Below are 23,717 nucleotides of genomic sequence, written 5' to 3'. Positions count from 1 at the left end.
ACCTGTTGACCAGCAGGAGGTAACGCTTCCCCAACAGCACGATGGCCCGACTTGTCAGGGCATCCTCCCCCTCCCCCAGTCCCACTTACAGCCCCGGGGGGAGGAGAAATACGGCGAATCTGCGGCACTCTCCCGAGTCCACAGAGGGCCAGGGCCAAGTCAGAGCTGGGGGACCACCCCCTTGTCCCCCGTGGGGTTCAGACTCTTAATTGCTCGAGACCTCTGTGCTGGGGAGGTGCCAGCCCACATCACTGGAGACACTGCTGCCAGCTGGAGGCGATGCCGATCCCGTTGTTCCAAGCCTTGTGACGCTAACAAAAGCGTGACTGCTGCAGCCAGTGGTCCTCGCACAGGAGATGGAGCATGTTGGCCTCCTCTGAACCCCGGGGGCGTGTATATCATGCAGACATTCAGCTGCCCCTGGGAGGCGCACCTCCAACGCTGCGCCTTGGTGTCCCCCGTCCGTGCGCTGTCCCTCTTGTCCCCGTCCTTACAGTCCTGACCCAGCACCCGCTGCCAAGCACGTGAATGTGCATGCGAGTATAATTCCTGACTGCAGCTCTGAAAAACTTTCAAGATTTTCAACCCAAAATATCTTTGAAGAGTACAGAGAGGTGATTGCAATTATCTATCTCTCTCTTTTTAAAAGATTTTAGTTATTTATTTTTAGAGAGGGGAGAAGGGAGAAAGAGAGGGAGAGAAACATCAAAGTGTGGTTGCCTCTTGTGTGCCCCCTACTGGGGGACCCAACCCACAACCCAGGCGTGTGCCCTGACTGGGAATCGAACCAGCAACCCTTTGGTTCGCAGGCTGGCGCTCAACCCACTGAGCCACACCAGCCAGGGCTGCCATTATACCTCTTAGGTCCCTTCAAGGAATAAACGCTGCCTCTGAGTTCCACGTGCAAGGGCGGCATGGACGTCAGCGGGAGACTCTCGGCAACACTTAGGTTTGGGTCGCGTGTAGGCATAGACCCAGAGCCCAGGTCTTTCGAACGAGTCAGAAATTAATTTGGAAATTGTTGTGTTACTATACCTAGGGAGAAGAAGGGTATTTTTCTCCCCTGTGTCTATTAATTTCCAATGACCTCAGTGAGAACTTGGCCTTCGGGGCTCCCCGCGTGAAAACTGCCCTGGCCAGCCATTTCAGCGTCAGAAAGGGAGGTTTCCCCAGCGGCACCCTCCGCCAGCCATCCCCCGTCCTCCTGAGGTTTGGCAGGGGCCTTGGCCCCTGCGGGCTCCAGGCTGTCTGTCCGCCCCGGGGATCTCTCCTCCCCCTCGGTCTCCCTCTGGCCTGTGTGCCTGGGCTTTCCAAATCCGTTTCTCCCGCCTCCAATCTCTCTAGGCCTCCAGTTCCACCCACCTCCTGGATGTTTGCTCACGGATTTCCTACGAGCACCTCACATTAACTTGTCCAGACTTGACCATGAAACCCTCTCCGCACCTGATGCCGGCTCTAACTCCCGCAGTTCTCCGTCTTTCCGAATAGCATTGACGACCACTCAGTCTCCCAGATGGGGACCTCGGGGGTCACTCTCCACAACGCCCCCGTTACCTTCTCCTCGCTCTCCTTCCCATACAGCCTGTTAGTCGCCGGGTCCTGTTTGTTTTTCAGAGAAACGCCCCTCAGACCCAGCGGCCCCTCCACGTGCCCAAAGCCGTTGCCTGGTTCCAGAGCCCCCGTTCCCTCGGGCAGTTTCCAATGTCCTCTAGCTGCTCTCACTGCCATGGGCACTGCCGTGGGAAGGGAGGGAGGAAGAGGAGGAAAGAGCTTGGGAAGGAGAGGATGTGCGTGATGGGGGAGCTACTCCGGGCAGGTGGCGGGGGCGTGTGGCCTGTGCAGGAGACCATGGGTGTGATAGGGCTGGGGATCTGGTAGGACAGGCACAGAGACAGGGGTGGAAAGGGGGGCCGTGGCCAGAAGGCTTTGAATTCCAAACCTGGAACTCACCTCGTAGGACATGGGGGTGCTGCAGAGTATGTGACGAGCAAGGGAGGGGAAGGCTCAGGAGGCGTTAGCTCAGGGACCCTCAAGCTGCCGCCTCCAGCCAGAGCTGGCCCACCCCCTGTTTTTTGCAAATCAAGTTTCACTGGAACACAGCCATGCTCACCTGGCGTCTTGTGCACAGCTGCTTTGCTGCTTCAAAGGCAGAGTTCAGATGCTGCAGGAGAGACTCTACGGCTGCAAAGCCAAAGATACTGACCGTCTGGCCCTTCCCAGAAAACGTTCGCTGACTTCTGCGTTAGATCGGGCTTTCCCAGCTGCAGCACTGCCGGCCCTCTGGGCTGGAGGAGTCCTTGTTATTGTGGGGGGGCGGGGGGCTGTCCTGTGTGTTGTAGAGTGTTGAGCAGTGGCCCTGGTCTCCGCCCACTACTGAGAGGTAGGGCCCCACCCCCAGCCGTGACAATCAGGTGTCCCCAGACAGGGGCCAGGTGGGAGAGGGGGACTGTGGTGAGGCCACACAGTACAGGCAGTGGCGGCAGGTAAGGTCGACGGTAATACAGTGATGGCAGACCTGTGTAGTGCTCCGTGTGCACCTGCCGCGGTGAGTGCCGTGCACTTGTCCGTCCCTTTATCTCCCCCACAGCCCTCTGAGGGGGTCCCACTGCAGTGCTGGGGTCCCCCAGGGCGACGGCGGTCGCTGCCACTGCCGTGCACACGAGGAAACGCGCACACCTCGTGGGCGAAGCGACTTACAGGAGGCCACCCGGCGGGTGGGCGGTGCGGCCAGGTGGTGAGCTCAGGCAGTCTGGCTCCCGAGTCCACACGCACCGAACCCCGGGACAGTCCCGAGGGGCGGGAGGAGGAAAGAAGTGATGTGTCCGTGTCGCACAGTGGACGCAGAGTGGTCGAAAACCAGACATGTGGAGCCATCGCCTTCCCCCGACCCCCAGACCGTTTTTACTTCTCTCCCACCACAAACAGCTGCGACTCTTTTCAGGCGTCTCTGCAGCTCCTAAAGCTGTGACACCCGGCTGCCCCCTCACCGCCCCCCCCACACACCCACGCAGAAAGGTGCAGAAGTCAGGCGTGGTAGGGGTCGCGAGTCGTGATTCATACTCGTTCTGGAGAGGTGCAGCCCTTCCTGCGGCTGGCACCCTCCTGCACTCCATGCCCCGTGGGGACCTGGCGGCACTTCTGTGCCCTCCCGGCTAACCTGTCCAGAGCCATGCGGCGGAGGCAGTGGGTGGGGGTAGGTCTGGGAAATGCAGTCGGCAGGACAGCGTTCACACAGGGGGACGCCCCACCGAGACGGCCCACCGAGGCACACAGAAGAGCAGGTCTCAACCTCAGCTTCAGGGGTGGCCCCGGAGGCTGCATCTCAGCGGCCACCTCGGGAAACCTGCCACCCAGCCCTCTCTGCTCGTGGGCCTGCTGCATCCCTCCGGGCGTCAAAGTGAAGGCTGGGCCGGCCGGCTCTGGGGGGCAGGCAGGGGAGGAAATGGCCTGTCCTCCTCAGGTGTGGCAGGTCCTTTTGTTCAGAAGATTGCCTGGATGAAAAGAAAAAGGGGTGTGTGTGTGTGTGTGTGTGTGTGTGTGAGAGAGAGAGAGAGAGAGAGAGAGAGAGAGAGAGAGAGGGACTGTGGTTTGCGGTTAAAGGGACCCAGCTAATGGAGAGCAGGGGTTGAATGGCTTTACCCCAGGGACACAGGATGGAGGGAGGGCCACTACCCGCCCAAGCAGAGGGGCCTTTGAGCACCTGGGGCTTCGGGCAGAGGCATGAGGCGTGCTTGGCAGGAACCAAGGCCCACGGGCTGCGTCCTGGGCTCTGGGCAGGTCCCAGGCTGCTGCCAGGCAGCAGCATGCAGCATAGGGGAACAGTGAGGCAGGAGCCCCCCACTCAGGCCTTTGAACCCACTCGATCCAGCCCTAGCACCTGCCACTGCCACAGCATGCGAGGAGACCCAGCAGAAGCCAGAGCCATAGTGACCCTGAGAACTGGGGGCCGGGGGAGGAGGCTGTGGCGTGGGGAGGGAAGAGGGACAGAGTAGGGGCCGGCGGAGGCCGTGGATGGAGCGTGCCCAGAGCCGCAGAGCAGGGGGCAGGTTCTGCAGGTCAGCAGAGCGTGGGCCCCGGGTCTTCCTCTGAGGTTCCCTGGCTCTAGGAAAACACTGTGTTTGTTACCTGGGCCTTGTTTTACCCCCGGCGGGGGGCGGGGGGGCAGAAGGAGATGGAGAGAACGTTCGGTGCACACAGAATGGGGTTTCTCCAGGCCAGACAGGACTTCAGAAGCCCCTGGGTTTGAAGCAGATGATGAGAACTCACGAAGGCGAGGGCACGAAGTTACTTCTCCACACTGTCTGGAAGCTGGACGTGAGGCCTGTGTGTGTGAGGGGAGGGTGTGGAGTCCCGCAGGGCCGGGCTCCCCAGGGTGCAGCCTGGGGGCAGGATCTGCAGGCGGGGGGCGGAGTGGAGAACGTCCTTCCGGGGAGCAGCAGTGTGAGGGTGGGGGACGCTCCCCTGCCAGGCAGTGACCCCGGAGGCCGAGGGCAGCCAGTCCCATGGGTGCCCTGGGGCGGGGACAGCCCTTCAGAGGTGCCCCAAACTGAGGCACGGGATCCATGGGGCCTTTGATGTCCTTGTGGACCAGCCACGGAATGTGGGCCGCCGCTCACCCACAGCAGCGGGCGGGCATGGGGGGCGCAGGTGCCGCACTGGCAGGGAGCGTGGGAGGTCTCCTCCAAACCGTGCCTGCCGTGGTCTTCTTGCACCGAGTCGGCACCACCAGGGTGTCCAGGAGAAGGGCCAAGGGGTGGGAGACAAACGGACGGTGACCAGGGGAAGTGACCCGAGGCCGTCAGCCCTTTGGTGGCAGGACTTGGGAAAGCGCCTGGAGGTGTCCGGTCTGCAGAAGAAGTGCGGGGGCGGGGGGGGGGGGTCATGGTCATAACTGTAGCAAGAAAACCAGGCTTGGTCTGTTTCTGCCCAGAAGGGTGGACCCAACACGAAGAGGTACAAACTAGAAGGAAGCAGATTGTAATTCAAGTAAATACGGTGAATGCTTAGTACCATCTGGAAACACCCTGCTCCGCCCTGGGGGCAGCTCGTGTCCCGTCCTCTGAAATGTCTGAAATTTCGGCGGATGAGGGGTGGAGGCTGGGCGGGCGGCCAGGACTGCCTGCCTAGGCCCTGCGATTTCACGGTCTCCCGGAGCTCGGCCTACCCCCGGGGGCTGGGATCCTGTCACCAGCAGCAGCTCCAAAAGGCAGGCCCAGCCTCTCAGCTCGCAGCGTGACGGCGGCAACCTCCCCACCGACAAGGCAGCCAGGACTTTCCCTTCTGGACGATTCTAATGGAGGCGGAGCCCTCCCACTCCCCTTCCCCAGGAGGGGGGCTCACCATCCCCCATCACTCAGGCCCCAGTGAGAGGACACGGAGAACCAGACGCTGCAGAGCGGCCTTCCCCGCACTCCATTGTCCTTGCTGTCTGCACTGAACAATGGCTGAGCCCCAGCCTTTGTTCCCGGCTGCTGCCCCGGCCCGGCGAGGGAGCATAAAGGCCCCTGTCTTGGAGGATGCTGAAAGACCCGAGCATACAGGGGCGGGCTTTCACCACATCAATGCGGCGCGGAGGACGGTCGGCCTCCGCTGCGCTGTCTTTCTCCGGCTAGCCTCTGGCTGGGCTGCTACAATCACTGGACTTCCCGAAGTCTCCACTTGCCGTCGGCTCCACAGAAGGGATTAGGCTCCGGCTGGAACTTTCTACAGCGGCACCGTCCGACTGCGGCAGGCCCAGCGGCTGCCGTTTGTGCGAGTGGATCTGAGGCCGGCGGGGGATGCGGGAGGAGCGGCCACGGGCCTCTGAGGTCTTTTGTTAGCACGGAGCCCCCAGGCTGCCCTACCACTGCGCCCAAGTCCAAGGTCAGAGCGAATACTTTCTAGGAGAGAGAGAGGGGGGCGGGGCGAGAGGGGGAGGCCGGCCTGCGTGCAGCACTGGAGCCCTGAGATCAAGACAGTGGAAGCCGCATCTCGAGCTGATGAGAGAGCTGTCTTCAGCAGGAAACGGCCTATTGCAAGGAAACGGCCCCAAACCCCAAATTGGAAAAAGTATTAGGAGAGAAGAACGTCGACAAAAATCGGTGCATTTTAACTGTGTCTGCGAACAGCTTTTCGTGGGCAAGATAAGGGCAGCAAGTGCAGAATGAGTTAATGCTGCCAGAAGGATTAAGAGGAATAAAAATGGTGTTTACAAATATGCCCGGGAAAAGAAGCACTTGGGAGAAATAGGTCCATAAATAAGTAAAGGGGATTGAAATCTACTGCGTGCCAGCCTAACAAGACGGAGGCATGGGACTGCTTTTCTCTATCTGTCTTTTACATGAGAAATAACAAGGAAACTTGGAGGGCCGTGATGATTTTCAGCGGGGGTCTGCAGCTGTGCAGCAGGGAGGGGCGCCCGGGGGGCGATGCTGGATCGCCTGCTCGCTGCTGACCTGCTACCTGTCAGCCGGGCAGGTGCATCTCAGACTTTCCCTTCTGTGGCGACGGTGTGTCTGCTACTTGGAGCTGCTTACGTTCTCTGCACAAGCCACTGGAACGGCCCCTTGGTCACCATCAAACTTCCCATCCCTACGTCACATCTGCCCCGTCCTGCCTCATTTTCCAACCTGAGAGCCAAACCTTTTCTCTTGTCCAGCCTTCCGAGTCCCGCCCCAGTCACCTTCCGCCATCGCTTTCCCTGCAGGCGCTAGACCTCCGTGACTGGCCTCCCTGCGTACCCGTCTCCCTCCCACGATCCCAAGAGCTCCCGAAGGCCCGGGCCAGCTCTTTTCGCTCAGTGACCTCAGTGTCTGGGTCAGTGCCAGACAGACAGACTGCTCGCTGTCCGGCCTGCCGTGAGCATCTCCTTGGGTGCGCCCCATCTCAGACCTGTGACATCAGACCCCTCGGGTGTTGAACCTGGCGTTGGCACCGTGTGACAGTTCCCCAGGCGAGCCCGATGCCCGGTGAGGCCCAGACCACTGGTACACCACTTCTCAGAGCGTGACCGCGGCCCGACAGCATCGCCTGCTCCTGGGAACTGCTTCGGAAGGCCCTTTCCCCAGCCCACCCCTGACCCACGGAACCGGACACTGGGGCGGGGCCCGGCAATCCAAGTGTTGGGAAGCCTGCCGGAAGATTCTGTCGCCCAGGACAGGGCGAGAGCCTCGCCGTGCGGGACGCAGTGCCAGCCAGCCATCCCCGAGTGCGGTGGCTGAGGTCGGACCCTGACTCAGCAGCCTGGGTCTGCCGCGCCCGTGGCTCTTCCCAGAAGACCTGCAGTGGATGAGGCTGTGGTCTGGGAGTCTTGTTTTCTCTCTTGCTCCTATTTTTGCTCTGCAGGAATTGATTGAAAACCAACCCGGAGTGACTCATGGGACTTGTCTGTGGAGTGGCGAGCCCCCTGGAGAAGGGAATTTGCAGACAGTTAGTTCCTCACGCTCATGTTGCAGCTGGAAGCTTGAGGCGGGCTTAGCTGTAAAAGCCCCTTTGCGAATTGACTCCTGTGTCCCCAGGCCACCTGCCTTTCTCTTCCAGGTACCGCCTAGCTCTCTACTTCTCACGACTCTTATTTTGGCACAAAAAATAGGACAGGTCTTCACCTCTTGTCTTCCTCCCTCGCCCCTACCCAGCTTAAACAATTCAGACTCAGTATGTCCAGCAAAGAACTCTGCGTTCACCGTGTTCCTCCTTCGGATGGTGAATGGGGCCCCCGCCCCCTTGTGCTCCAGGCGGACACCTGGGTCTTTCCCTGACTCCCTCTCTCGGCCTCAGTCCACGCCCAGTCCCTCCCCAGCCCCCCCCCCCCCCCGTTCCCTCTGCCTCCTGAGCATCACTCGGCGCTGTCTCGGCTCCGTGTCCCACTGCTCCCTCCTCTCCGGCTCCGATTCCTCGTGGGATCCCTTCCTGAGCCCGCTACCTGCCCTTCTTGCCTCACCTCTGGAAATCCTTTAGCATCCATCGGTTACCTTTCTGGAGAAACCCCAGCTCCCTGTGTTGGCACACAAATCCCTCGCGCTCTCTGGCCCCGTGCCGCCCGACCTCCGGCCTCTTGTCCGGGGCTCGTCTCCTGGCCGCTGGGCCCCAGGGCGTTAGATCCACCAGCTCTGCTGCGTCCGTGACTAAATCAGGGCTCGCCACTCCGGGACTGCACTTCCCCACGTCCTTCTCAAATCCATTCACGTCCACCCTTCAAAACTGGGTTTCTCCCGCCCCTTCTGCAAAGCATGCTTTGGCCCCAGAGCTCTGCGGACCCATAATCCCCGAAATCGCCCCCCACTGAGAACATGTTCCCGAGTGCCCGAGGCCCTGGGCCTGCCATGAAAAGCGCCGTGCACCGGGCGTTTCGGAACAAGGGAGACGCATCGCCCCACAGTTCCGGAGGCCAGGAGTCAGGGCCAAGGAGCTGGCAGGGCCTCGCTCCCTCAGCAGCTCCCCCCGCCTTTGGCCTTCAGCTCCCGGGAGCCCCGGGTGCTCCGTGGCAGGTGTGACCTTCCAGTCTCCACCCCTCTTTTCACGTGGTGTTCACACCCGTGCCTGTGCATGACTGCACGTGGCCACCCTCCTACCAAACCCGAGTGGTTTTGGAGTGGAGACCCATGGCACTCAGTATGACCTCGTGGTGACTACTTCATCTTCACGGACCCTATTTCCAAGTAAGGTCACGTTCAGGGTCCCAGGGCTTGCAGATACTATGTGGAAAGGGTTCACAGGGCTCCTGCCTGCAAGGGATGGACGCTGGGCGGGGAAGGTACCAGAACAAACAAGTAACACACACACCTCACGAAATACGTACCGGCCGTGAAAAGTACGGCGAGGGCAAGCAGGGGGCTCATCAAGAAGGACTGAAGCAAGGAGACGAGCAGGGCAGCCTGAGGTCTGGGGTCTCGGAGGCTGGGTGCAACTTGAACCTGAGAGGAGAGAAGGCACCGGCCAGACCCGGAGGGAGGAAGGGCTGTCCTGGGCCTGCACCCCTGGGTGGTCCAGGGGAGGAAGAAGCCCAGCCCCTTTCAAGAACTGCCGGCCACCATGACTCAGGTACAGCGGGCGTGGGGAGAGAGGCTATGGCCGAAGTCGGTGAGGGCGGCATGGGCAGGACGTGGGGGGCTCAAAGGCCAGGATGGGACTTTAAAGGAGGGGGGTACCATGATCCAGTCTGCATGTGAAATGACCCCCTAACCCAGGCTCAGCCCTCGCCTTCTCTGACTGGCTGTCGGTGACCACAGCGCTCTGTGGTGATCCAGGATAGCGATCCTTTCTCCAGAGTGCTCTCTCTGACGGTGACTGTACTTCCATTAGCGTGAGGTCCATGAAGCAGAACCCCACCGTCCTTACGTCTGTTCCTCTCTGAGCCCCCACGACACAGGCCGTGGCTCGTGCCAGCTGCCGGATGTGAATGTGTTGAATGAATGAATGAATGAACGAGGGAATGAATGCTCTTACCTCATTTATCGTCTGTATGGTTTTTGGTAATTTAACCTCTCCGAGCCTCAGTGACCCGACCTATGACAGAGGGATAAGGGGAGGGGGATTGTGAATGGTCGATCAGTGCCCTTGTGGTTATCGCTGTCTCTTCCACCCTCGTGGCCTCTGTTTGCTCTCCCAGTCCATCTCCCTGCTGCCTCCTCCCCTTCCGACGGATGCCAGCCCCGCTCACCTATCTACCTGCTGCGCTTCCTGCCAGATGCTCGTAGTTAAAACCCCACCTTTTCAATCCTACCTTCTCATCGCTGCCTGGGGAGGGGGATGCAGCCTCATCTCACCAGCCCTCCTGGCCAGTGCAGCTCGGGGACGCCCCTCGGCCCTCCGGCGGCACCCGGTGGAGGGGATACGCCAAGGTCACAGCAAGGACGTTGGCCGTTGAGAGCGGTGGGCTTGAGCCCTGGCTCTGCCATGGATTAGCTGCGAGGCTTCGGCTAATGCTATATAACCTCACTTTCCCCATCTATTAAATGGGAATCATGCAATGCCTGTGTCTCCCGTCGTTTTTATGAGAATCGGTGAAATAACGAATGTAAAGCACTCGGCTCATGGGCTCCTAGTAAACGTCCAATAAACAATGGCTTGCACTTGCTCTGTCATAAAAACTGGCAAACAAAATGCTATGGGCTGTTCGCGTGTCACGCTGGTCCCATTAGACCAGGATCGGCGATGGGCACCCAGCCTTTAATCTGTGCGTCCCCGAGCGGTCCACCGTGTCTGGCCCGTCGGAGGCGCGCAGTCACTGCTCCAGGGACGGCTGTCTCCACCTGCGAAGTCCTTGATGGCGGAGGCTGTGCGTGAATCACTTCTCTTCCCCTTGACAGTGTTGACAAAGTGCGTTTTACGTAGCAATTGGTTAATTAATATTTTTCAAGTAAAGAAATACGGGGATAAGTGGATGAGGGGTTCCATTAATAGCAAAACTCGCTAGGGATATGCTGCATTGAAACGAATTCGTAAATAGGAAGGGAGTCTGGGGGGAGGGCAAGCACTGTGCTCTAAATACAAGTCCTAGATGGATGTGGTGACGTTTCCCTGGTGTCTGTACCCCGTCACACTCCCCTGACATTGCATTGTGGAAACGTGGGAAGCTGTCTCTCCCCCGACTCACCCTCTGCCCCTGTATCCTTTCTCTCTTCTCTCACATCACTGCTGTTTGCTCTCCTGCCTTCTGGCTGCAGTGTAGTGGGGCGGAGCGGGGAGGGGAGCCCGCCATCCGCACCCTCCTCTGCGCGGGAAGGTACCGCTCGGCAGTGATAGGCTTTGAGCTGTTTTCCCCGGACGGAGCTGGACTTGCACGGATCCATTACCAAGCTCGCGTCCTGCTCATTTGTGAGCCGAGATGTGTGCCCAGGGACACCTGGCGCGGCTGTGCCTGTGGACGGCAGTAAGCGAGACTAACAAGCTTTCAGGGGAATTGAACTTGAGACCTGGACTGCATTAGGCCGGGGTAAAAATCAGCTGGGCCTCCTTTCGATTCAGAGTCGAGAGAGAAATGGGGGAAAGTTACATTTAGAAAGTGACAAGTGTATTGTAGCCATTGAACTGGAACTGTATTTATTCATTCATTTAATCCCCTCACAGCCCTGTGAGCAGCAGCACAAGGAAGGCTCGGAGAGGTTAACTGTCCGGCCGGCTCCGTGTGGCTGGCACGGCGCAGGAATCCGCACCGCGCCTGAGACTCAGACGGAAATCTGTCTGACTCCAGAGCCCACCCACGGAACTCGAGTCAAGGGGCGATTCACAGGCAGTAGTGGTCTGCAAGGTACCCCGCTCCCCGAGGCTGTGTTCCGCAGGATTGCCTTTAGGGCGCACAGCAGCTGCCAGGACTCGAAGAGTGGGGGAGGCAGGCAGGCAATAGTGAGTCCCATCAGCCATCTGACCCCTTCCCCTCACCCCCAACGGAGCTGCTGCAGCTGTGGCAGTGTGTGCGAGTTTTCATGTGTATAACACGAGCACAGGCACATGTATGTGTATGGGAGGCATCTGTACCTGTGGATGCTTTTATGAATGTATGTAAGTCTCAAATCTGGTAATACTCTTTTAATGGAAATGTTGATCCATGGAAATCAAAATGACTAACCGTATAAAGAAACAGATGTACGTCTGATGGGGCTGTAGTGAGATTTGGGCATCTTAGTTCATGGAGAAAGGGGACGGGAAGGAGCTCGGGAAGGAGCTCCAGGAACAGGACGGGAGCACAAGCCGTGGACGCGCACAGGGAAAGGTGGCGGGTGTGGCGGAGAGAGCTCGTGATCCCACGGCCTCTGTCGTCCCTGTCCCATGGGAACCGGATTGGTAGCTGAGAGTGAGGCCGGGGGAGGCCGGGTGGGAGCGTTGACAGGAGAGAGGACGATGCGAAGCGACAGCACAGAGGCGGGTGCATCAGCAGGCCGGGAAGGCACGGTTGGCTGGATCAGCAGGCAGCGCTGCGAGCCCACGAGAGGTCGGCGGTGTGAGACTGCGAGTGAGCCCGGGCAGTGTGGTTGCCAGCTGCACTGGTGTGTGCAGACGCAGAAGTGGCTCCTCGGGGTGGCTGGGTTTCACCAGGGCTGGAGTGCTGCAGGCAAGCAGGATGAAGCGCCGGAGTGTGGGGGGAAGGGTGCAGTTGGGGGTCCATGGAAGGGGGGGTTATGTTAATGGATCATGGAAGGGATGCTGAGGAAAGAGGGGAGGGAGTACACGAGGGAGGTGAGGGCCAGGGAAGCAGCGGCTGCACGGGTGGATTTCAAGTCTCAGGAAGGTAGGAGACTGCTGTGGCGTCAGGAGGCGTGAATAGTAACAGCCACATTTGTTGGGCTTGTGCCGTGTGGCAGGCATTGTACTAAGTATGTGTGGGTTTGCTTAACACCTCTAGGTACCGTTTCGTCCACACTTTATAGACAAAGATACTAGGGCTGGGAGACATTAAGTGGCTGACGTCAGGTTGCCTAGTGCAGTGGGCAGCCTCACCCGGGACTCAGCCTCCTCGAGACCCCATGTGCAGTGTGGTCGGGTTCTGTACCGAGTGCCTGCGGTGTGGTGTTGTCACTCTGGACAACGAGGACACAGCAGTGATAATGACAGGGTCCTCTGTGTCTGTGGGGGAAACGATCACTGAATGTGTAACGTGTGAATTCCAGCTGCAGGCCCTTAAAGGAGCATGCGCAGTGCTTTATGTAGCAAGGGGGTGTCCCCTACTCTTGGGCGCTGGGAAAGGTCTGCTTTGGGAGTGACGTTTAAGCCAGACTTGAGGAACAGTGGACGTCGTCTGAGTCAACGAGGCAGGGGGAAATTCCAGGTGAAGAAACCACATACGCAAAGGCCCCCCGGGCCCTGAGGCGTCCTGGAGAAACTTGGGGCTTCCCCGTCCTTGTCCTTGAACTTCGGACAAAGCCACAGGTCTACCAGGTGACCGAGGCGTCAGTCATCGCCGTACTTCTTCCTCCCGAGGCTGGTGCTGGGCGCGAAGACAGCGGCACATCGTCATCGTCCCGTCTCGTCGTCACTGGGTAAACTGAGGCACGGGGTGTTTTCAGCCATCTGCTTACGTGGAGAAATCACTTTTACCATTTTCCCCTTTACTTCTCCTGGGTGTCTGACAAACTGCCCCTTTTCATCAGCGTTTTAAAATGCCCGTGTTTCTCGGACTATAAGACCACCTAGGTTTTAGAGGAAAATAGGGGAAAAATTTTTGAAGCAAAAAATGTGGTAAAATATTTAATAACATAAATAACGTAATATTCCACCAATGTAAAAGTAAACAGAACTCAACAGCAGTGTTAACAACCATTATTCCCCCCAAATTTGGGTGGAGAAAAGTGCGTCTTATAGTCCAAAACATACGGTAAATCTCCCTTCCCTATTTCACTGCTCCCCCACACCTGGCAAAGGCATTTACCTGGATAAGGAAAAAAACAAAAACAAAAGCATTCGCTCAAGAGCTCCCACACTGTGCGTGGCCGTGAAACCCTAAATCCCACGCCAGGACCCGCTCCCGTGAGTCACGGGGTGGAACCGTCGGAAGCCGCGCCCCCACCAGCAACTGAGCCGGATGCGGCTGCGGGCAAGCGCAGGGGGGCGCGCTCTCCTTGAACCACGGCGGATCCCGGTCTTTCGTCAAATCCTCTCCTTAGCAACAGGCGGAGGAATACGGAAGTTCAGAAGGAGCGCCTAGGCCCTAGAATCTCACCATAAAATGCCTTATTTATCATCGCCTTCCGCTGAGACATTCTTTCTCTCCACACTGAACTGTGTGCACACGCTGCATGCATACCTGCATGTAGTGCCTCTGCTCTCCCACTATTTTGTGTCTATCTGTCTGTCCGTCCGTCTGTCCATCCATCTGTCCATCCACCCACGTTGCATCTGTTCCCCTCCCCCTTCCCCCGCAGTGAGCTCTCCACAGGGCAGCTGGTCACAGGCACCCGGACCAAACGCTTCCAACCTCCGCCTGCAGGTGCCACAGTTAGGTGGGAAGGTAGGACCAGCACTTAATAAAAAAAAACATCCTTTGAAGGATTCTCGTCTTGAGCAGAAGCGGTCGCTTTCTGCACCGGGAGAGCCATTTGTGAAGGGACCGTCCGGGTCCGTGGTCAGCCTGGCCCTGCAGGGTGTCCTCACTCGGCGGGGTCCAGGGCACACAGAGGAAGAAACACGCACAAGTCACCAGTCAAGTCAGCGCCCAGCCCAGCAACGAAGACCGAAGGAAAACAGCCTGCGCCGCCGTCGTGTCTCAGGGAGGAGGGGGAGCTGAGGAGAGAGGCTGGGAGCTTAGCAATGCCAGTGCTTAGGAACAACTCTGCACGGACTGGGGTGCCGTGGGAGGCGGGAGAGAAAAGGCAAAGAAAAGATCGCTAATTGCCCTGGGCACACGCAGCTTGCCTGGGTGTCCTGCTGGCCGCCGCGCTTTCCCGACAATGGCCCTCGGATCCTGTTCCCGCTCGAGCCTGGGCGTGGAGGGGAGAGCGTGCAGTCCCGGCTGGGTCCTGTGCTGGCTGCCGGCCGGGGAGGCCTCTGCCATCTGCAGCTGCCTGCCCACCGGGGAGGACAGTTTCCAGGGTCTTGACTTGTCAGAAGGAAGACATAAACAAGCCACCCGACTTCCTTCTGAGTTGGATTCTGCTGGTTTTCCCAAACCGACATGTGACTGGGCAGAGGGTGTCGGCATCCACGCACTGAGGCTGAAGTCAAGAGACTGAGGGGTCCTTCCAAGTGCAGGGTCACCTGACCGACATCGCCAGTGAGCTCCCCGACGGGCGCTCTTCCCACAGAACTTCGGCTCCATCTGCTCTGTCATGCCACCTGCTCGGGATGGAGGCGGCCCTTTTGTCACCGAGAACAGAGAGGAGTTCAGGCGGAAATCACTGTTTGGTTCGACCGCCCCCTACCCCAGCTCTAGCCTGCAGACCAGATGGGGCTGGCCCTCTTCGTAGACCGGTGCAGGCTGCTCATCTGACCCGGGGCACTCTGGGGTCAGGCTTTCCAGGGATCATTATTTCCTAATGAGCCGGTGTGTCCCTGAAGGGGAGACAGAGACAGGCCCTGGAGCTGCAGGGAGGCCCTGTCTCCGGGATGTGCCGTAGCCGTCGTGACCAAGGGAGCCCGTACAGGGAGAAACTGAGCAAGGACGAAGGACAGCACTTAGGGCCCTTAGGCCCTCCTTCCACGCTGGCATACCAAGCCGTGTCCTGCCAAGCCTGGACACGTGACACAGTGGCAGGCCTGCCCAGCCTTTGGGGAGGCCAGAGAGCCCGTGCACAGGCCGTTCCCTCCAGCTGCTCTCCAGTGACTCAACGCCGAAGAGTTGCTGGTGCTTTTAGGTCCAGCTCTTCGTCCCTTTGTCCCTGCCTCTTCCTCTATGGCCGCCTGGAGCCTGTCCACCCGTGTGGCCCCCCCAGGGATCCCTCCGGGCCCTGCCAACACCAGCCTCCCCGGCACCCGGGATGCGTGATCTGACACAGCCACTGTCACCGTCACTTAGTTCATGCCCTGTACCTCCATCCCCCTTCCGTTCAGCCTTTCTCTTCTGTCCGTCTGGGCACGCGTGCATTGCTTCAGAAAGGCGGTAGGTCCCTTCGAGGGGAAGACTCTCTTTATACCAGCTCCTGTTGTCTGGTCCGCAGTTCACACGCCAGAGACCCTCCACAAATACTTGCTAAATGAATCAAATAAGAATCCCCGTTTCTCTGACAGATCATGCCGGACAAGTGGGAAGAAGATGAGTGAATGCTTTGTTTTATCCCTTTGCAGGAGAATTCTGCCACTGACTTCCCTTCCCCTCTCACAGTCTGCACTTTCCTCTGTGTGTGTGTTCAGTGTCCACACGGCATAATCGGAGCCCTGCAGAGCGATCGCCGGGCAGGTCACGGAAGGGGGCCTGGCCCCCCCGTGCCCCCCACCGCCTTCTCTCCGGCCGACACACGTGCAGGTCCCATCGGAGTTACAGCCTGGGGTGGGGTGGCCGTCGAATCTGCACCTTCGGGCAAGACTCCTCTTTCTCTATGGGAATTGGGGGGCCCCCTCATTCTGGTATTTGTAGTTGACTCAGGTAACTAATAAACTGACTTCTCGAACCAGTGCTTGTATGACATGAAATGCCAGATGCAGCTCTGACCACTTTAACTCTGTGGACTAGTTTCTCCTCGGAGCATCCTCACCAGGTTTGGATGGACGTAAGGGCTGCCACCATCAGCCTCGTTTTCTAGAGGAGGAAATGTGGATGCCCGTGGTGGAGGGACTTGCTCGTGGTCACAGTGCGAGTGGTAGGGAAGCTGGACTTGAAGTGGGCAGGCTGGCTCCAGAGCTCACATCCCAACCCCTGTGCCCGGCCCCTCTCAGCGTGACCCGGGCGGCGTCCACGCAGCGCATCTCTGGCCTCTGGGTCACCTTTCTCACCGCGTGGGCCTCTCCGGGGCAGGAAGTCCCTTTGACCTGCTGCACCCAGAAACATGGCGACCGGTGCTAAGTGACCCTAGTCCCCTTTCATCACCCAGGGCTTGCCTGTAGGTTGATTTACGTTATTCTACGCAATTAGTTGTTCACGTTGTAGTCATGCCCACCCTAAAATGTGGCTCTTCGAAATGTGTTTTCAAATAACCTAGGAACCATGCCAAGAATTCACTCTAATTGCACATTATACTGTACCAGTCTCGAGTACTAGAGATGACTCAAAGGCAGAATGTACGTTATTTGAAGTCATTAAACCGATAGTAAATAAGATGTGGTTTCTCCCGAGAGAGAGCGAAAGTTGCTTGTCTGTCTCTCTCCTGGTTGCCCTTTCCAGGTGTCTGGGAGCCTGCGGGACAGACCATCATGTCTAGACTTTTCCTTGAATTAAGTCGTGTTATTTTTAGCTGCTCATGAACCACCACTTACTGTTCAACAAAAAGAATCCGACTCCAACCCCGCTCCGTGGGCTTGCCTTCAATGCAGAGAACAAAGTATTAAAACACACGTGGAGGAGTGCAGCTTGAGGCAGTGGTTATTCATAGGACAGTGTCTGGGTGCGTTCTGGGGCCGGTTCCCGCGGCCTCAGAATAGCAGCTCCACATCGAATTCCGGGAATAAAGTGTTTATAAATAGTAAGCGTGCAGAGTGGGCGCGTGCGTCCCAGGCGCTCCGTCACGTGCCGCACGGCCTCTCACCGCCGCCGCCGGGCCCCGGGAGCGGTCCAGCGGTCAGCCGCATGGGCTGCGCTGGCGGTTCTCAGCCTCGTCGGACCCAGCGCCCTATTTTATAACCAATGTTCTTTAACCCCTTTTATAACCCTTCAGTGATGTTCGTCAATAATAAAATCGATATACAAAAAGTGTTCAGAATGAAACATCATGCCTAGTTAAGAAAGTAACGTGTAATGATTTAAGTGTTTTCATGTGGAAACATGCTGGACATGTCAACATTGGAGAATGACGGTTAAGGGACATGGGCACCCAGTCTGGGGGCGCCGGCGTGCCATCGACGTGAAGACGGTCCCAGCCGATGCTGAGTCCGCGTTGGTGGTGGAAGACCCTGAGCAGCACTGAAGGCAGTGAGGTGACTTCCCAGAATTCCAAACAAACGGTGACATTTCCAGGTGACAGCGTAGAATCTCCCCCCCCCCTCCAGTTTACAGGGGAGCTCTGCACCCAGAACACTCAGCGCATGTCCAGGTGGCACGGCGGCTCTGTGCTCCTGGGTGGGTGGAGTCCGCAGTGAAGCCCAGATGCTGGCCAGCAGGTTCCTGTCGCTGTGAGTGAGCGACCGGACGCTCGGAGCTTGGGGGACGTGGGAAACGGGGTGTTGGCTGAGCCGCCCGGAGCACGGCTCCCCTCGAGCCTCCCGGGACCTGCCAGGAGCGCCCTCAGGCACTGAATTACCGCGTCGTTCAACCACCGCAAGTTTCCCAACACACCCTCTATGGGGCGACACCCCTGCACCCACTGACAGCCACTGGGTGAATGCCCAGCATCGGGCTTAGCCCTGAACAATTACGTGGGTTTGTTCTCCTGACTCTTTATGGCCCTTGAAAACTGAAGGCTTGTCGACAGTAAAACCCTCAGTAACTGGGTCATTGGGTTAGTATAATCGGTTATAGGTGGGGACTGCATGTGCCTGAGAGCAAGGGCTCAGTTGTGCAGGGTTCGAATGTCTAGCCCCCAACACAAGTCCTCGCTTTATGGAGTCTCGCTCGAATGAGGACGTAATTGTGGGGTTGGACCCTTTGGTTAGTGAGAAGATACATACTGTGTAATAGAAAGCATTGTGTTTCAGGAATATCCAGCACCTGCACGCTTACCTGGGAGACTGCGGTTACGGATTATTGTTAAAATACTGTTTCCACGGTTTCTTTGAATAGTGAATGACATTAAAATTTTTGACAACCTCCGAGACCAGAGGACCCACGACCTTCACGTCCCTCTGAAAAAGGGAACGTGTGGAGGACCCGTATGAGCCTTGACCTTGGCCGCCAAGTTTTGCTGAATCCTCACCGTGGTGTCCGAGGCAGCTGTGACTAACCCTGCCCTCACAAGTGATGAAGTTATACCCAACAAGACAAATAACCTGCCCAACGCCAGACTGTTGGTTCAACAGCAGAACAGTGTGTGAACTTGAACTGTCTGAGTCCAGAGGCTTCGCTTTCCCCGGCAAATCATGCTGCCCCTCTCTCAAATGAGGCAAAGCTCAGGGGCTGTCCAGTCCACCTCTGGAGCACCGTGAATTACGGCGACGTGAAGCACACCTTAATACAGTTCTGCTCAGTATAGAGTTCCCGTTGTCAGGTCCATTAACTTTCCCTCTCCTCCGGGGTCAGTGGTTTCTTCGTTGGTCCTGCTCTGGGCTGGGGCCCCGCCTTCAGGCTCCTGTGCAGACTGACGTTCGTGAGGCTCCTGAGGACGGGGGCTCGGTCCTCGTCGTCGGTGGGCCTCCGGAATCCAGCACGGTGCCCGGCACAAAGCGGTGGATGCTCAGGGAATGTGTTCATCGAGTCGACTTGAACTGAACGATGTTTCTCTCCTTTCAGGCCTTGGCCTTACACAATATTTCAGCGGGGCTTTGACCTGGTTTTGGGAGAACAGCCTTCTGACAAAATATTCAGGTGAGTGGCTCCTGTGCGTCTTCAAGCCCCACACCCCCACTTCCCACCGGGCTTGCTTTCCTAGCGGTGAAGTGTAAGATGGCGAACGTTTTCATGGGTCCCTTTGCCCTTCTAGGAGCAAAGCATTTGTCCCCCCGGTCGTGCCTGGTGACAGCCTGGAGCCTTTTGCAGTCACACAGATGCTGTCCGGACCCTGGCCTCCTTCCGTGCCTGCTCTCTGAACCCCAGTCATTCACTGCACCCCTCGGTGCCTCCAGTTTCCACCTCTGTTAAATGGGGCTGCGTTCCCTGCCTGGCGCCGTTGTCCTGAGGAAGTTAGGGGGTCATGCAGGCGGGGCCCCGGCACAGAGACTGTCACCGAGCACGCCGTCTGGCGTCCCTTCTGCTTGTCGCTCCGCCGTGCGTCTGTCTGATTCACACCGTCCCCATCGCGTCCTCCGTGGCTCAGGGTGAACCTCCCCCGCCCCCCGCTCTGCCGCCTCCCCCTCCTCCCAGCTCCACTTCATTACTATTTTCTTTTATCTGCCACCCTCCAGATTAAATTAGATGTTTCTGTTCCCTCTCAAATTTCTACCCACCTACCTGGGAATAGCACGTATTAGCAAAGTCAACACGCAGAGGAAGAATTTGGATTCCAGCCATGAACTATTGGATTTTCATAAAGTTTAGTTCACGCCAGGCTTTAGCGGGAGCCCATTTCTATTTCCAAGCTGAGATCAGATCATCCATTTGTTTTGTTCTGTATCTGTCACGGAGCCTGCACTTGCTGAGGACCCACTAGGTGCCAGGGACTGTGCTCGGCCTGGGTGTGTGGATAGGAATCCGTCACCCTCCACGAGAGCGCCCTCTGGTGGAGGAAGTCAATAGTCCTGTGGCAGTGTCTGATGGCAAAGGACGCACTAAGTTGTCCCATGGTGTTTCAGAGGGGTGGTCAGCAGGCCAGGCCAAACTTGCATCCTTTCACTGCATGCATACCGTGTGCTGAGCTCACATATTCACCGCTGCCTTTCCAACCCCTCCCCCAAGACCCTCCCGTCAGCTGGTCCTGGCCCAGGTGTTAGCTTTGCTCCCGCATTTGCTCCTGGAGCTGGCTCCTCTCCTGCTGGCTGGGGACAGCCTGGGCTTGGCCGCTGCGGTGTTCTCCTAAGGCCTGCTCTTAGCAAGAGCGCAGGTTCACAGCACCACCGCCTCGCGGGGCCTCCCCTTCCCCTTCTATCTCCTGATTGCCTCTCCTGGGGAGGGCCGAGTCACATGTATGGCATTGGCCACAGGCTGCTTCTGAGGATTTGTGCTACAAGAGAAGCCAGCTGTATGCCTTAGACTCTGACTTGGGTATTGAAAGCTCCCAGCAGTGATTTAGCGTCTGGCTGACTCCCTCCCCATTTGTTTCACTGCCGGCCTGCCAGGACCTTCCAAGCGTGATAAGGATCGGACAGATGGGGACAGCCTGGTGTGGTCGCGCTGGTTACCGCGGACATGTTCCCGCTCCCCTAAAAGTCAGAAACCAGCCCTCTGGAAGGCAGGGTCCTTCCCGAGATTGCCGTGGGAGCAGGACTTGCACGAAAACTGCTTCCGTCCCCACGAGCACCGTCTACTCCCTTCAGGTTTGTTAGCTGCCAACCGGACGTGCCGCCGCAGCTCTCTCTGCAGCGGGGGTCGGCCCGGCGGTCTGACCCAGGCAGGCAGCCCTCTCCGGAGCCGGTGTGCCAGTCAATAAGTGATTCGTCCTTCTGGTCGCTGGCGTGACAGTCACGAATCTCCCAGATGAAATCAATGCGTCGTGATTTCCTGGTTCCAGGTATTAAGAACTTGAACCGAAACCACTCTGGGGTCTGAGCAAACCCAGTGCCAGCAGCCCGGAAGACCCCGTGACCTGGTCAGTGAGGCAGTTCCTTAAAGGGGCCCCTGACTGGTCACTTGCTCTGCGCACCAGTGGCTTCTGATGAATTCCACGCCCGTGCACGTGTCCCTGGACTGTGGAATACCATTTAAAGTTTGACATTCAACTCTTCCCACAGTTGAATGCCAATGCACAACTCCCTTTTAATAGCCTGCCTTTCTCCTGTAGAACCTCCCATTCTTAGCCCTGTCTTCTGACTGACCCACTGCGCCCGGAGCACGAACGTTTCTCACTCTGTGTGTGTGCCCCTACTCTTTCCTCCAGCCGGATGCGTGGTCTCCTCCCGGCACAAACACTGCCCGTTGCCATGGCGTAGACCGAGTCCCAGCTAACCTCGGCCTCTGCGGGGCCTCTGCTGTTACACGGCGCTGCTGTGGGCGCTGTAGCTGTGGCCAGACAAATGAGACTGCGGTGCAGTCCCTGGCCTCACAGGGTCTGGCCCAAGTGCTGTGCTGCAGCCTTGACCCTCCGTGGGAGAGTCCCCAGGGTGCCTCAGAACGACCAGTGACCTTACCCAGCACAAACCCATTCATTCAGAAGTTCCGGGAGGGGGGACCAGGGCGGGCGTGTGTGTTTTCTTGAAGCACCACGGTAATTCTAACCTGCATTCAGGGTGGAGAAACGCTACTCGTGCGCTTCTGCAATCCACAGTGACTTTCCTCCTCTAAATCTCTGTAACATGCTGGCCGTGATATTCATTTGTCAATTATTTAATTAATTTATTTACTTTGCTCAATTACAGTTGTCCCCATTGTCCCCTGTTATTCTCCCCTGCCCTACCTACCCCCCCACCTCCCACATTCAATGCTCCCCATTGCCTTTGTCCATGAGTCCTTTATACACACTCCTTGACTTGACCCTTCTCCTTCTTAAGTTGCCTATTTGTTTCTCTGGTGGAATGGTGGTGTTATTGAGGGAAGGGGCAATATAGAGTATGGCTTTAACTATTTAATATCTAACATGGAATTTTGAACACGGTAGGTCTTCCACAAATATCTGTAGATGACCATTTCGGGTATCTCCCAAGGACTTGGACCCGGATGAGGGAAAGACCTGCACTCAACCCAGCCTTGGTAGCCTGCCATCCCAGAGAGCCTGGGGAGGGTCCAGGCTTAGTCTCAGGGGGTCCGAGGGGAGAGACTGAGTCTGCCCACCAAGCCCAGCCCGGCGCCAAGGATGTGCTTTCCACAGTGGTTGAGACCACTCTGCCCTGCAGGACCTGCAGTGGCCGGCATCCCTTCAGACCGAATTTCTCTCTCAGAAACCCTCCTCCCGAGGGTGTCCCTGCCTCCTGGGGATCAGTCCCTCCTCCTGGATGGCTCGCTCTGGGATAGAGAGTGGGGGCAGGCCATGAGTGGTTTGTCCACTCCCCCACCCCGGCCCACTGCACGCCCGGCCACAGCAGAGCCCAGGCCTGTTTTGTCCACTGCCCTCCGGTCTGCACTGGCATCTGAACAGAAGTCTGGAGCTCCAGTTTAGCAAGGCCGTGTGCAGGGCTCGGCCTACCGCTGAGCCACCAACTGTGATGGTCTGCACCAGCTGTCACGCGAGAAGGCCCAGCCCGGGAAAGCATTCCAGATGCTCACCCGACTTCTCCTGGGTGGCTGTTTGAAGCTGTTCCTGCCAAATCGGCATGAATGAGGGACAGATGAGATTTGAGGACACAGCTTTTCTCTGACAGCTTGTGCTATATTTGGTTTTTGGAGTTACTCGATTTTGCAGATAAAAGGAAATTTTAGAATTTCGTTGGCACGGGCCGGCACGGGCTGGAACGCTGCTGAGAGCCACACTGGAGAGTCAGACCAACCCCCACCTTTCCCGCTTGAGGGAGGTGACCGTGGAGAGGCCTCTGGATGTCTCCGTCTACTAGAGGCAGATGCGTACAATGGGGCCGAATGAGCAAGCCCGGGGGGCTGGTGTGAGGCCAAAGGAGGCAGCCCCCCGGAACACCTGCCCCTTTGAGGGTCCTCGGGAAAGGTGGGTCTCGGCCCACTCCTGCCTTGGCTTCTCCTGCAGGGTTCCACCTGGACCCTGCCAGAGGTGGAAGGTGACACTGTCTTTCTTGTGAACCCGGCACAGTGTCATGTCTCAGAAGCCGCCGTGCACTTTGGAAGTTCCTCCCAGTATCAAGCCCAGATCCTTCTTGACCATTAAATCCATTCCCACCCCGAGGCTCACCCATCTCTTGCTCTAAAGGAAGGACCATCTTCACCACCACTTCCACCTTTACGTTTGAAATCGGAGATCTGCTCCAGTAGCCTGGGCAAACTAAAGAACAATCTGTTTATTGATCAGTCCATAAATATTAATGAGTGACCTCCTTGGGCCAGAAGTTGTGTCAGGACCATCTTTACCACCGCTTCTACCTTTACATTTGAAATTTGAGATCTCCCCCAGTAGCCTGGGCAAACAAAAGAGCAATCCATTTATTGATCAGACCATAAATATGTATGGAGTGATCGCCTTGGGCCAGAAATTGTGTCAATGGCACTGTCCTCTGCCGTCCAGGAGAGCACCCTCTGCACATGGCGGACACACGTGTACACAGGCACGGTTCATCATCTCAGGGTAGCCGGGGACCGTGTGCTCATGCACGGAGGGGAGAGTCCCTTGCTCAGCCTGAGGGTTGAGCGTGAACATCCCGGAGGACTTCCTGGAAGGGGCAGGACTTGAACGGAGTCTTCAAATGAGTGGGACTCGAGTAAAGAAGGCAGGGGAGAAAATTCAGGATGAAGAAATCCTAGGAGCAAAAGCAAAGAGGTGAGAAATGAAGGCATCTCTAGGGACCAGAGTCAGATT

At 57.7% G+C, this 23,717-nt stretch overlaps 1 protein-coding gene across 2 annotated transcripts in view; it reads left to right on the top strand.

Annotated features, from left to right (window-relative positions):
• The window catches only part of ASTN1 (astrotactin 1), a 269,721-nt gene that overhangs the window by 166,840 nt on the left and 79,164 nt on the right, over positions 1–23,717 (top strand). For both annotated transcript variants that reach the window (XM_045838783.1, XM_045838782.1), the window contains exon 9: positions 18,944–19,018. In XM_045838783.1, the coding sequence (XP_045694739.1) occupies positions 18,944–19,018 (75 nt within the window). The remainder of the gene's footprint in view (positions 1–18,943; positions 19,019–23,717) is intronic.

This window comes from Phyllostomus hastatus, unplaced genomic scaffold (genome assembly GCF_019186645.2).
Source record: "Phyllostomus hastatus isolate PE091 unplaced genomic scaffold, TTU_PhHast_1.1 phas_contig_283, whole genome shotgun sequence".
Lineage (NCBI taxonomy): Eukaryota > Metazoa > Chordata > Mammalia > Chiroptera > Phyllostomidae > Phyllostomus > Phyllostomus hastatus.
This window is presented reverse-complemented; position numbering and strand designations above follow the sequence as displayed.